Raw genomic sequence first — 15,510 nt, forward strand, 5'->3', positions numbered from 1 at the left:
ACAACATGTTATTTTCGTTAAAAAATCGTGATATTATTATTGCGTGAGATTCTCTAAGAAATTATTTTCATTAAACGTGTTCCATTGAAAGATGAAATTTATATAATTTATATAGCATGATATATTAGATAGCTGCCGGCTTGCATATAACGTCACAGATTAAAACTCGATATTTATCTTTATTTTTATGCTTTTAGTCAAACCAACTTTTCCTCAGTAGTACCTTTCCCTTTCAGTCAAACACAAAGACTAACGTATTGTTATAAAAAGCGAATTAAAGGAAAAAGAGCATGAAAATGTAAAACGTACACCAAGAGACACCAACATTGAAAACTGTGGGACAAAACGGACAAATTATGTTTGCAAACGTTCGACACACATTTTTATCGGTGGGTCGCTTTTATAACTTCCAGGAGCCACGTGGTAATTTAATTACCGAGTAAAAAAGAACATCGTCTAATGACAGTTTGCAAAGACTTACGACTGCTTTGCAAACGGCTGCAACTATTTGCAGAAAGTATTTCTCAACATTTACGAACTCTGCTGCAACCTCTTACAAACCCCCGGCGAAATATAAAATTCGCTTCGTTTGCAAGCATTCGTTGCTCATTGAGATAGCCACCATAAAAGAACCGAATTACCATAAGCTTATTGTAGGCTACCCCTGAATACGAAAGGGGGGTGGGTAAGCCTATCAATAGGCGTAATACTCTTTTCTCAGGGGAGAGACCGGGGAGAGATTGGACGGGGGAGAAATGAGACACTCTTATAACTTGAATAAATAATCGGCCAATCAACAAACCAGTTTACATTGGTAAAATGGTTTGCCTTGGCACAGCTCACAACAGACATATCAGCCATCACAGGTAAGTTAAAACTAAATTTCCTCTTTCCCCATTTTTGATACTTTTTCGTCGTTTCTTGTCAAGGAAATTATCAAGTACACTATGTAACATAGATCTGGTAGGCGTGCTGGTAACCTAGTATGTAGGTGTGCAATCTTCTGAGAGAAAAAAACCCTGCTTGATAACACAGGTTGGATGTAGTGGCCGCCATTGTTTTTTAATCATTATTTTTGCCGAGGGGGGAGAAATGTGCCCCATTTGTCACCGCACGTGTAAGTTCTACTTGTGTGATTCAAATTCCAGAATTTCTCGATGTACCATTTCATCCCGGGGTGTCCCGTCCGTACCCCAAATAATGTTTTTTTTTTAAACATAAATTACACCAAAAAAAACATACTGTTAGGGTTTCATCAAATGCGATATTATACACTTCAGTATATCTAAATTTTAAGACATACAGCTTATTATTATGACCTAGCTTGACAACATATTTCAAAAGTTACAAGGATTCTGTCCCGACATAAAACGTATCCCATATCTCCCCGGTATCCCCTATGTAACGCAGTGAGAGGTTCGGACTTCATTTTATATCAATTTTCTCTTAAATATTGAATCATTACCATGAATACATACAGGCACCTTGCAAACAACAGGGGCCCATCTTACAAAGAGTTGCGATTGATCCAATCAATCGCAACTATGGACGGCCATCAACGTCAACATCTATTATGCATGTTTGTTCAAAATATTTCCTAATTATGAATGTATATCCATAAATTCATTGATTTCTTGACAATTTGGTGTGTTTCGCTTTGTTTACAAAGGACATTTTATAAATTGCCTGTAGAAAAAATTATGACACTGGTGGATTTCCATAGAGTTACGATTGATTGGATCAATCGTAACACGGGGCCCAGATTTACCCCAAAATATAAAACACATGTGCATTGCAGACAATCACATGTGGACACAACCATGAAAAATACTTTATTTGCTTCCTCCGATTGAGAACAATTCCTCTTCGCATGCTCCGCAAAATAAATACCTTCAAAGGGAAACCAACGATCGCTGAGTGAATCAGGGCCTTTTCACACGTGAATCTTGAATCATCATGTTAACGATGATTGATATTGTAATCGTGACTGTGATTAGCGTTCGTGATTCTAGTCATGTTTTAGTTTGGTTTCACACGTGCTCAATATTCGTCATTTAGCCTTATTTTTCACTGGAATCATCATTCAAATTACGATTTTTTTAACGTGTGAAAGGGCGGATATTTTAATCATGGACCTACCAGAGGTTTAATAAATAATGATGGGATGATTCGTTAAGTCTCGATATCGATTGGCGTGATAACGTCTTCATTCCATTCCCATCTAAAGGGTTCCGGTTCACTTTGCGCCGCCAAAGACGCCACACTGTTGTTGGTGCACGAATCGTTATTCTTTAGATTTCCCCAAAGGCATCATCGTCTCTCCCGACTGCGTTTCATGCTCATCACTCCATGAGGTCATCAAGACTCACAATCGGCGTGGACAGTCTCTTAACCCTGTTTAACGAGGGCGACGTCTCGCCGGAAGCCAACTCGTCGATGACGTTCAGCGGCGTCGTCATCATCGTCGCCGACACCGACGGTAGACACGTGGAGACCGATGACACGCCTTCCAACTGAAGGCCGAGCGGCCCGTTGGTACCGGTCGAGAAACAGGAGGCACGCTTTGGTAAGTTCGTGTACGAGGTAAAGCCGTCTGAACTGTCACTGCGACCTGTATTGTAGTTGTTTGGGAGGGGGGGGGGTGGAAAAGAAAGGATTGCATAAAACAAATGAAATAAATGTGAACAAAAATAAAAATAGAAGGTTTTCCGTGAAATCTATAAATGACGTGGGCACCAAGCTCGAGCTCAAATTTTTGAATATTTCATGTTAGTATTGGAACCTGAAACTCGATTACTCTAAAAGTCTCTAAGCAAGTTTTAAATCAAAGATACGTAATGAATTTAAAGTTTTTAGATAAGAAATAATATCTCAATAAAATATACGATATTTGACCCAAAAGCGAACATGTTTAAGCCACTGGCGGATCCCCCCCCCCCCCCTTTGAAAGTGTAGACTTTTTTTTTTTTTTTTTGCTTGTCAAACTTTTTTGCGGACGAAATGTCCTTAATTTTTGGTTAAAACCCTTTTTTTTGCTTGTCAAAGATCCTCGGGGAAAATGTGCCACCCCCTTTTTGAAAATCCTGGATCCGCCCCTGTCTTAAGCACTGTTTAACATGTAGGAATATTATGAAGAGGATATCGGTGTCGTGAGGCGAGCGCGAAGCGCGAGCGGAATTGTTTGATACAGTTGATACGTATGATACGTATCGATGATACGTATCTAACTAAACATAGTTGTTCATTGAAAGGACTGAAAATATTTAATATAGGCCTACTAACCTGAAAAGAGGACATTTCAAGGATTGTTTGTGGGAAACCGTGAATAGGATAAATATCTCGCTAATCAAATATCGCGGGCACAGACCTGGAAGGGAACGGTTTTAGCATTATTACACATTTTAGGGAAAATTATCATGCAAATACGTTTTTTAAAGTAAATAAAACAAAGGAAATACAATACTTCGAAATATTAGGGGACATGGCATATTGTGTCCCCATCCATATCTTTTTCATTTATCTATTCATTTGTTCATTTTTTGGCTGAAGTCACTTGCTCCCCCCCCCCCCCCCTGGTCTGACGCCCATGCCTTTGCCAGAAATAAGAATTGTCATTCCCCTCAAGGAACTTGAATGTTACATTGACCCTCTTTATAAATGCTCACGTTTTGTCTCCATTTTGTCCGTAATTACGCCCGGCTTGTGGATTAGATTTCGAGTGTCTTAATTACACCGCACGTATGAGCTAACCCACACCCACACACACATCGTAAAAACGCTGTTTGAAATTATCATCCGGCGCTGTTGGATGAAAGCGTTGGACCATAAAAACACCCCCACCCCGCCACGAGCTGCATGTCTCTTGCCGCCGCATACTACACCATGATTTGACGTTGAAAAGAGCCCTGCCATACTTAACTATATAATCGATTAGTTTCAGAATATTTCCCTTGCCCTGTTTTACATCCCCCTTGTTTAAAGAGAGGTGGAGACAAAAATTGTTTTATACTGTAAGAGTCAGAGACCTTCACATTCAAGCGGGAAAGTAGTCCTAACTTGATACTTAATCACGAAAAAGTCAATGAAAATTCATTTCCGCCCCGAAATCTATAGCGTTCCATTCCGTATCCATTTCCTCCAGTTGTAAGCCATTCCTGCCTATTTAATTAGATTCACGAAATGGCACTTGTTTTTTGCGAATTTTACTTAATCATTATAAGCAGAGTGCAAGTGAAAATTCAATTCCTATACCATCTTAAATGATGTCTCTTCTTTTGAGTAAAAAGAGAAATTTGAATATATTTAGATGGATTGGGTGAAGCGAAGAGTGTAGATGAATTAGCATGACCCATACACTAAAAAAAAAACTGCAAATTTATGGGAGACGAGATGTCTGAAGGTTGGCAGTATCGTTTGAGAAAACTATTTCGTTCTAAGAAAAATGAAATGAATGAATAAAAAGAATAGACAGAAGAATATAGGAATGATAACTCATACATAAAATAACATTACATAAAAAACAAACATTAACCCCCCAAAAATGAATCAAGAGGTAACAATGACAGATAACTCAAGAACATGCCTACTAACTCGATAGCTAGCATTTGATAATTTAATGATAACATCAGAAATAATAACTTATAAAAAATATATAAAAATTATATGAATAATAACACATATATAAAATTAAATTACATAAAAGGAATCAGAACAAAGAATAAAATAAGAAGGAACAATGAAAGGAAGTATGTGTATGGGTTGTGTGTATCTGGGTGAAGTTGGTATGGTATTTTGGTAAAAAGTGCGTATAAAAAAAACGGGACAGTTCTGAAAAGTCTATAAAAAATTGTTTCAAATTATGATATCTATATTATGATGTTAATAGATGCTGTGGAATTTTATCTTTGAAATGCCATTGAAAAAAATAAATTTTGTCCATGCTTGAGCGAACACGGGACATTTTTGTCGGGGGGGTCAAAAAGAGGCTTGCGCCAAATTGGCAAGAATAAGAAATTTGATGATCAGACTTCTTGCTAATCAGCAGACTTCCTTTTAACATTTCATTATCTTTGCCATGATTTTCGAATTATGCTGTCAAATTTCATTTACAAATTTATTTATATACTTAAATTATTTTGTTTTTTTTCATTCAAACTTCAAACAAATTATTTTTAATGGCATTCAAAAGATATGACTTCAAAGCACCTATTAACACCAACATATAATTTGAAAAAAAATATAGACTTTTCAAATCTGTCCCGTTTTTTTATACGCACTGTATAGAGGTATAACAAATTTCCCTGATTGTGAAAGCCCCACGCACTTTAAATATCATGAAATGATAAAATAGAAACTGATGTGTTATTTAATTCCTATGTATCAAATGAGTTAGAAGGCTACATTATAATGTTACAAGGAAATATTGCCGGATTAATTCTACAAAGAGGAATAGTAAAAGTAAAAATAGCATGATGAGTTAAGTTAAAATTGAAACACCTCACGGGAAGTAATTCAAGTAAAGATTATTATGTGCAACGGTTATTTGCATTGCCGAAATCCGATTATATTTGTATATTTCCAGTCATTGTGACATTATTGTATCTCAATCCGATTTGGTTGTTTTTATTTTGACAACTTTCCTCGCCTTGTTTTTATTAACGACGGTGGCTGATTAAAATAATGAATGCATTCAATGCCGTGGTCATTTGAGTTTGAACAGTAGCCAAACCGTACACATTTTCTCTTTGATTGTAATAACAGTTTCCAATGGAATTCTCTGTTGGATAGTTATATTACTTGTAGATCGATACAAGATCTATAAACCTTTTCTGTTTTAATAGAAAACCGGATGAGACTCATTTGTGTGTGTGTGTGTGTGTGTGTGTGTGTGTGTGTGTGTGTGTGTTTTTATAATAAAATAAAATCCAAAGGGCATTACGGCAGAATTCTACGTAACACGTTTTTTTTAACTGCAAGTTGTATAAGGATATCTCAAAATCTCTCGCCAGAAACGTTGCAATTGTCTCTAAATGTAAATATGTTTTCGAGGCTGAGAGGTTAAGAGGGACCCGAACGTCCTTATCATAACAGAAAAGTAAAACAATACATGCAAGTGAATTCTGCCTAGAAATTTGGCGACTATTCCCCTCCTCTACGAGCTCTTCGTTATAAAAAGTCAAAATGTCTACTAGATAATTTCAGATTATTTTCTGGTATGTATAATTAAAAATCCAAGTATGTGCCTGCAGTATGTTTCTGAGAAGCTGTTGAAAGCTTGAAGGTCAAACCTATCCCAGAAAAAATGTAGATTTGAGTCAGAAAGAAAAACAAGCATAACGCTGAAAAATTTATCAAAATCTGATGTAAAATAAGAAAGTAATGGCATTATTAAAGAAATTATTATTTCTGTTTATATTTCCCTTTTTAAAGACACTAATGACCAATTTGACTGGGCTATAAAATTTTTAAACAACGGATATTTCATTATGTTCAAGGGTGAATAAATGTTTATTTCATTTGACAATGAGGAGAAAATTAAAACATTTTATATTCCGTATTATAATGAAATACAAAAGAGTGGGTGATGTCATCAGTCTCCTAATTTGCATACCGACCAGGATGTGCATTATATAACTTTTTTTTTAAATTTAATTAAGCGTAGCTTTCTTGTATTACATCCGATTGTTATGAGAATACCAGTGTTATGCCTGTAATATTTTTCTCTTTTTATTTAAATCAACCTTTTTCTTGGTGTGGATTTGTCCTTTGATAGAGCTTTGTGGTGCAAAGAATCAAATTTGACTCGAAACTGTGTCCAATTGGAGTCTACTCTATTTGAACTTTAAATGAATCGCATCTCGAATTGCAGTGCCTCGAATCAATGGAAATAGACTCGACTCCCGGCTGGCACCAATCCAATTCAAATTGAACCTGCCAAAATGTTCATTTATTTCTTTAAGCAGGCGACACTTAAGTGGTGTAGTGAATTTGATAGGGTGTGAGTTTGTGAGTGTTTTCGAGAGTTTGTGAGTGTTTTCGAGAGTTTGTGAGAGTGAGAGATTTTGTTAGTGTCTGATAGTATTGCAGTGTGTGAGTACTTGTGAAGGGCTGGCGGTGAAGCTAACCAACTACTTGTAATACGTTGTGGTGGAAGCCATTTGTGAGTGTGTGTGAAATTATGCGACAGTTTGTGTGTTTTTGAGAGTCCTTCTGAGAGTGTGTGAGAAGTTGTGAGAGTGTGGTAGAGTTTTTTTTAAGGGTTTGTGAGAATTTGTGAAAGTGTGTGAGAGTTTGGAAGAGTTTGTTGTATTGTGTTAGTTTGTGAAAGCTTGTGACAGTTCATGAAAGAGTTTGTGAGAGTGGATGAGTTTGTGAGCGTTTTTGAGAGTTTGTGAGAGTGTGTGTGATTTAATTAGTGTCTGATCGTATTGCAGTTTGTGAGTACTTGTGAAGGGCTGGCGGTGAAGCTACTGCAAACCAACTACTCGTAATACGTTGTGGTGGAAGCCATTTCTAAAAGAGTGTGCTAGTTGGAGGATTAGATGGCACGAACCTCTGGCTTCTGACATGTCAATTTTACGGCCCATGTAGCAACGGGATGTTGACCATTTACCTCTCTTGATGGATCGCAAGAACCACATCACGAAGGGTGTGGTGCTAATGGTGTAGAGTATTGGATTGAGGGCGCTGTTTATTGGCAGTACGAAAACCACGATCCAGCCGTAGAGGGTTTCTGTAAAATTGTGATAATGGGGGCAAAATTAAGTAAACGTAAAGATTAAACCAAAACCATAATAAATTCTTCTCAATCTCCTACCCCTGTCTTTGGAACAAACTCCCTCAAACTCTTCGAAACACTTCTTCCCTCGACCTATTAAAAAACATCTTAAAACACACATGTATAACTACAAGACTTATTGTTTTATCCCGTTAACAGCGCTTGGTATCGTCTGGAAAGGCGCTATATTAATCCGATCATCCTTATCATTATCATCATCATCATTATTATTATTACTATTATGATTAATTTTATCATTACTATAAGTATTATGATGGTGATGATGATTATCATTATTAATACAAAATAGGAAACACACTGTCAAGGCGTAAAGGTTTGATAATATTCTGGTAAAATGCTAAAACAACTTCCCGTTTTAATACAATTTTGAAACACAAAACACGAATCGATATTCAAGTCAGCTTCATAATAGTTGGTGGAAAATATCATAGCAATTTATCGGCTAGGTACCAAGTAACATTTGCTATTTTGCCTTCTCTCAGTTTTTGTCTGTCTGTTTCTCGCTACTCACTAATACCCCTTTCATATTGCGCTTTTCACCGGCGAACTTCACCGGCGAAGTTCGCCAGCGAAGGGGAAGTGTCCAGTATGAAAAGTACACAGGAGAACTTCACCGGTGAAGTTCGCCGGCGAACTTCTCCACCTCTAGAGGTTCGCCGGTGAAAAGGCCAGTATGAAAGCAAACCGGAGAACTTCTCCTCTTTAATGACGTCAGAGGTCATTTTTTTCTCTCCCGAAGTCCCCTGTACCGAGATTCCGCGCGCGATAGTTGCAAGCTCAGCTGAATGCTATGGCCAAGTAGATACCCTCGAACATAATTTTTTTACTAACAATATTTATTAAAAAGCACCTTTTACATGTAGGCCTATAAAATGCGCTAAAATATAAAAACACGGTGATGTTGTTTGTTTTTATCGTAATACTTCCAAAATATGTTGTAATTAATTTTTTTGATACCTTTTTGTAATAGGTAAGAAGTAATGTTTACAATTTTCTTTCGTTTGTTCTGCAATCGCCCGTTGACTTTCGCCGAAGAAGAAATGTCAGTGCGAAAGGGTACATTTTTTTCTTTGCCAGGGAAGTGAGGAATGCGAGGCCGAGAAGTTCGCCGGTGAAACATGAAGAGGGCAGTATGAAAGGGGTATAACAATACATTAAGAATAACATGTATACTGGGTGTTGATTTATACTATATTGCTATGAGGAAGTTTTCCCATCCTCGCGACTGTTAGATGCCTTAAGAAAAACACTGTAAATGTCTGTATTGAAAACGGTCATCAATTTTTATTGACAAAGAACAGCTGGTATGTCCTTGTTGAAATTGGTGTACCGGAACAGCAATTTCTTCCTCAGTTTTGGAGCTGACAAAAGCAACATTTTAAATATAGTGTCAATTGTCTAGATTTAAGCACTGCTGTTTAATGTAACAATTTTCGACAAAGACTTGACAATTTATGTTCTATGTTCTCGAATCCTCTTTACGTCTCTGTGCCAAAACTCCCCATGATCAATCAAATACCAAACAGAGGACCGTTTCTTAAAGCTGTTCGTAAGTTAAGATCGACTTTATGAACGACTTGTGATCCTTTCTTGTGGTAAATGATATATGTTCATCAGTGATTACTTCGCGCGTAAGAGATGTTCACCAGTCGTTCCTAAAGTTGCTTCTAACTTACGAACAGCTTTATGAAACACCCACCTGAAATGACAAAATCACACAGTGAGACGACTTTGAGGATTGCTATTGGAAGCCAGCACAGGGAATCAGTAAGGATGATGAAGAAGAAGCGTTTCGCATAGGCCATGTCTCCCTTCATACCACACTGTGCAGCCGCTCTTCTCGTTCTCCGAATGCTGACAAACATACCTGGCAAAGAAAATCGCCGTATTTCATGCAAAATTATTTAATAATCTTTCAGGACATTGATGAGACAATTGATGATGTCATACGTTCTCTCATCACAGTACGGCGGAACATGCTAACATGCACGTGTGGTGGCCATCCGACGGCAAAGGGACACCATAAAAGTCAATAACATCAAATTTCAGATCAGCAAGGAATCATCAAGAAAATAACTGTAGTAGTAGGAACATGAAAAAAAAAACGTGTTTTAGTGTTTTAGTGAAGAATATTACTCCTAATTCAAAGTCCCAAATACCATCAGTGGCGTAATGAGCCAAACATTTTGAGGGGGCTCAATATGGCCTATCGTGTAAAAATAATAAAAAGTTGCAAGACAGAATGTTCAGAAAATAGTATCATATTTCACCCTTATCCCTTTCCTTTTCTCCTTTTTTTTCTTGGACGTGAATTTTTTTTTCTTGGTGGGGGGAGGGGGGTAGAAAGAGCCCCCCCCCCATCTGTACGCCAGTGCATACCATAATCTATATAGCCTACTCAATATCTGCGATTTTCGGCATAATGCATACCTTAGAAGAACATTTAAAAAGTTCAATGGAGGTCCGAAAATTCCAATTATTTTCAATTCATGATAAATAACAAATAAATAAAGGGTTTGCCGATAATTGATCTTGGTTCAATACCGTTCAATCACATATTGTCACATAATTTATTTGATAACATAATTCTAAAGTTGCGATAGTCAAGTGTCCCCCTTCAAATTTTTATTGCAAAATATGAATTCTCGTGAGTTGGGAACTTCATATATACGATGTTTTTTTTCTTTTCAGATCATGAATATTCTTGCTAGACAGCTAAAGAAGCAAAGTAAAAATTGTGTGCCCCCCAGTGCTGTCCCTCTTTCCAACATGAATATTGATTTACCTACCTGTGTATGACACAACGATGACAATGAAGGCAGTCGTATTTATCCCCAGGAACACGAAGGCTGAATATTCCCAGCCTTTCATTTTTGGTTCATGAAGATGAAGGGGAAAACACACACCATTGCTCCCGTAAAAGTTCCCGAAGTATGCCACGGGAATAATGGGCAGTACCGCAAGAATAGTCCCGATTATCCAAATAAAGATCAAGACGATCACCGCTCGCCTAGCTTTTATCCTCTGAAAGCTGTATGGGTAGACTATGATGAAGTACCGCTCAAGAGATATGAACATGAGTGTGAGGACCGAAACTTCACTCGAAAGCATCCCCAGAAGTCCAGATACCTTGCATGTCAGACTATTAGTCCATTCAAGCGCATGCTGGTTGTAGCTATCACGATATGTGACGTCATGAGTACCGATGATAAGCAGATAGAGACCCATCAACAAATCGGCAGCTGTTAAACAACAACAAAAACAACAATGAAGAGTGCAAAAACATGATGGCCTTACTAATTTTATCGTTTTCATTGTTAATCACATTTTAAAGGAAGCTTTGAAACAAATATTAAAGCAGATACGAACCAATAGCGCCATCTCGAGTCCTCAACTACTCATATCTGGCCAGTTTCCTAACCCATAATGCTAGTGTAGTCTACTAATATAGACCCACTTGAATGATAACATGCTAATTAACTACTCAATACATTTATACAGCAATAATCATGTTACCAAGTAGCAAAACAATTACTTTTCCTCTCAAAACATTTTAGTTTCTCGATATACAAATTTAATTATAGGTCAATTTATTCTCTGTAATATAGTATTAGTAGACATCTGAAAACGTATATTTTAAGATAATGTTTTTATATCACACAGTCAATGAGAGACCACACACAGTACACTCCCCCTTTAAGTACTCGGACAACGGTCTGGAAAGTATCACAGGGTAAATAATGTCCACTCTGAAAGTTAAAATTGCCCCACCTTTGATATTAGGAGAACGCCTAAAATTTGGGAAGTGATACCATTGTTTGGTTTATTTCGAGCAATAACGCTTTTACAAATTATAGCGATATTAATGATGGTGATACTATCGAAAATTAAAATGAGAGTAGAAACAATATGCCTAATGACATTAATTATAACAATTATAATAATGGTGATGATGAAAATAATATCTAAAAGTGATAATAATAATAATAATAATAATGATAATAATAATTTTATATACTGCAAATTCGCAAATTGCCTCTGAGCGGTTTAGAGAAAGAAAATATGAAGTATAAAGGAAATAAAAATACATGTACTTTGCTCAACAAAATGTATCAAAACTAATATTACAATTTACAACTAGTAGTTCTCACCAGATCTTGAATAAAGAAATACCATATAATGGGCCAATATACATATGATATGATCAATTTAAGATTTAAAACGATGAGTTATAAACATAACTTTAAATGTATTAACACAGTTAGAATTGCGAATTTGTAGGGGGAGATTGTTCCAAAGAAATGAAGCTGCATAAGAGAAAGAACTAATAAGAGATAGAACTAATGATAAAGATGATGGAAATTATCACAATGCCAATGAACCTTTATCAATATCCCTGTTATTCTCGTCATTTTCTTTATTATTATAGCGCTTGCAAATAATTTACAATTTAACATTTGTAACCATGAATATATATCCTTCTCCTCAAATTGATCAACGTTCAAATCCCCTTGCAATTCTTGTTTATTCTCTATAAGCTCTGCTGAAGCCTTCAGAGAGATATTGCCTCATAGATTAGCAATTATCGTTTCGTCGTATTTTATAATTTCTTTCTTGTGAGGATGGTATATTTTAAGATTATTGCACTTTGAGTCACTTCTAAAAGGAGCTTTTACCCATAAATCAACTCCTCGTGATGCTTTGACAGTAATGATGTATTCGTGGGTGGGGAGGATTATTGTCCCCGATGCCACTTAACATACAAATGACGGACAAACAACTCGAAGTTGACTGACTCCCCATCTATTTCAGATTTGAAAAGTCGTGACATAGGGATCGTGATTATTTCTAATATTAGCCCATCTTTGGCAAATGGAAAGACTGTATCCAAAACCCTTGTCAAAAGGTCTCCTCTGAAATGAAAAGTGAAAGTAACAAGGGGAGTAAGAATTCCCGTTAACACAAAAGCCACCAATTATTAGCAGATTCATCGTGAGTCGCTACTGAGAGATTATAGGCCTAATGATAAGAGAACAGTCGGTAAATTGTTTTCCTTTCAAGACACGGATTCCATTTTTCCAAGGAGGAGAAAGTGCAGAATTTTGATCAAAATGTCTATATATTTTTTTGAAATTAATAAACTGCAAACTTGAAGGCCAAGATTTGTATTTTATGTGATGTACAAATCTTAGCGAAATTTTTACTAACTACTACTAACAAAAAAAAAGGGGGGAAGGCCACAGTTCTTCACTATTTTTTAATAAAAGCGCGATATAAAAAAGATTAATACACACAACGGTATGATTAAACTTAGTGGGAGAAAGAAAAACGAGAGAAATACATTTTAAGAAATGCGGTTTTTGACACCCCACGCAAGCACATACTCCTTTGTAAATTGATATTTATTTCATAATTTCCATTTTATTTAACAATCTTTTCAATATTTTTCTCAAAAGCAGTCTTTGGAATAATGTGTCTGCTGATGATTCAATCCACACGAAAGGTCATTTTAAATTTCTTTCATAATTGTATTTCATACCATGAAATTAATCGAAATGTTTTTTGATAATTTATAATCTAGGTGGAGGCTGCAACCGTGACTGCGAGTATTGTCGTTGTTTTTACAAATCTGGTAGTGTTGCGCGAAACGTAAACTATACGTCTGATGCAACAAAACTACAGAGAGTGGCTACACAGCACCCACTGTAGTCTCGCAGCTCCCCCTATATTGTGGAATAGGGACTGCTTCCACGAGGCCTTTTAAATCCATTACTTTGAGTTATCTTTTTCTTTTAATTTCAATTCATTTTTTTCTTCTGAATCTTCTTTAATATCTGAGTCCATTTTGCTGGGTTTTTTCATTGCAATCAATTTGGATAGGAGGAAACTTTCCCTTTAAAGAAGTACATGTACAGTGGTAGCTGCGCAAAAATCCAACATTGAAAGATTTAATTTCTTTTACTGTAAACAAAACATCTCGAATCGTGGCACAAGCCTATAAAATTAATTTCGGGCTGATATTTTAACTTGGAAAATTGAACTTTGAATGTGTCAGCAAATGAATGACAAATGTAAAGTGTAACAATAAAGTGAGAAACTATGGTAATACTTTGAGAGAATATGATACCCGTGAAATAAAAAATAAATTGTGTTTTTGTTTTTGTTTCGTACCATTTTACATAAAAACGGAAATTGACTTACTGCACAGATTAATAACGACCACCGTATGTACTTTATTTTCTGCTTTCATAAAAGCACGGCTAACCAAGACACCTAGATTACCCACGCTTGTGATGATACCTATCGTCCACACAAAAACTCGTAGAATCACGTTCTTCAGGAGATTTTCAAACGACGAGATTCCATCGGATCGAGGGGTACAGGTTCGAACGTGAGGGGCGTAGCGACAGTACTCGAATTTTTCAAATTCTCTGTAATTGGTAAGGAAAATTGAAGACAAAAACAGGTCTATAAAAGATGAATAATTATGAAATCGGGGTATATTGCGATGGATGAACACGTGTTTTTCTTCATAAATAAATTTTCTTTCCACGACTACATAATTATTTCAAAACATTAGATCGAAATGCCCTCCTTATTGTTACATTATATTTCAAAACAAAGGGGGGGAAATAAATCCTTAATGATACAGTTATTCATTACATGGAACACAAAATACACGACGACTATAATTTTCTTTCTACAAGTACATATATAAACTCATGAGAAGTAAATACCCTCCTTGTCATTATAATGCATTTATTTCAACCAGGGGAAAATAAAACCTTCATGATATAATATATCATATCGTGGAACAGAAAATAAAAGACAACTATAATTATCTTTCTACAACTATACATATTTTAAAACATAAGAACGAAATGCGCTCCATCATTTTTACAATGCAAAACCTTAACGACATATTTTTTAATTTCGTGGAACATAATATTGATGACAAAATACAAAAATAGATACGTGGCGGAGGTACTTACACTTTCTCAAGACTCGTCAGACTGTCAAACATATCTAAGCTGATGTTAGATATTGTAATTCCAGTAAGGTTTCTGCAGGGAGGCAAATCATAAAGTCAATCCACAGAAGACAAAACACATCGGCACGTGCATTTAACGTTGCGGTAAAAAAAACCAAGAGGGATCTTGATTTATTTTTAAATCAATACATAATAAATATCACGCTTTAAGAAACTGTCACTATTTATCGACCTAATACATGTTCAGAATGAAATTTGCCTCTTATTCCCTAGGTTATACAACGATAAAAGTGACTGATTAAAATGTGGAGGCTTTTAGTGACTTTCACCGTTCTATAAATGAAAAGGTAGTTCCTATAATTTGACATTTTATATTATTTGGGGAGATTGTACTGTCAACATACAAACTATAAAGATTCACCTAACCTTCTTCCGTTTAAGCTTGAAATGTCAATCATACCAAGTCTAATGACAACTGATTTTGTGGGCGTATGTCCGTGATCAGAATAATACATAATAGCCTTCACGACCCTGCCACACATCCATGATAAAGTAATACTCACAGATCGATTAGACTGCTTAAGTAATTGAACAAGTCAGTATGGATCGTTGTTAAAGGATTATTCTGCAGGCGCCTGCAGTGAGAAAATATAGAAAATAATCATACCAAACGTGCAAAATAGAATTAATGTTGGTGCTACTGAACTAATGATAAGAATAC

General features: G+C 36.1%; 1 protein-coding gene across 1 annotated transcript in view; it reads right to left on the reverse strand.

Moving 5' to 3' along the window:
• Nucleotides 1-923: 923 nt before the first annotated feature.
• Nucleotides 924-15,510, reverse strand: part of LOC129261348 (relaxin receptor 1-like) — a 32,527-nt gene continuing 17,940 nt past the window's right edge. The window contains exons 5-11 of the mRNA XM_054899415.2: nt 15,353-15,424; nt 14,791-14,862; nt 14,000-14,229; nt 10,588-11,040; nt 9,498-9,665; nt 7,613-7,732; nt 924-2,611 (exon numbers count right to left, since the gene is read on the reverse strand). Coding sequence (XP_054755390.2) covers nt 2,343-2,611; nt 7,613-7,732; nt 9,498-9,665; nt 10,588-11,040; nt 14,000-14,229; nt 14,791-14,822 — 1,272 coding nt within the window. The 5' untranslated portion in view covers nt 14,823-14,862; nt 15,353-15,424 and the 3' untranslated portion in view covers nt 924-2,342. The remainder of the gene's footprint in view (nt 2,612-7,612; nt 7,733-9,497; nt 9,666-10,587; nt 11,041-13,999; nt 14,230-14,790; nt 14,863-15,352; nt 15,425-15,510) is intronic.

The sequence above is a fragment of the Lytechinus pictus genome, chromosome 5 (genome assembly GCF_037042905.1).
Source record: "Lytechinus pictus isolate F3 Inbred chromosome 5, Lp3.0, whole genome shotgun sequence".
NCBI lineage: Eukaryota > Metazoa > Echinodermata > Echinoidea > Temnopleuroida > Toxopneustidae > Lytechinus > Lytechinus pictus.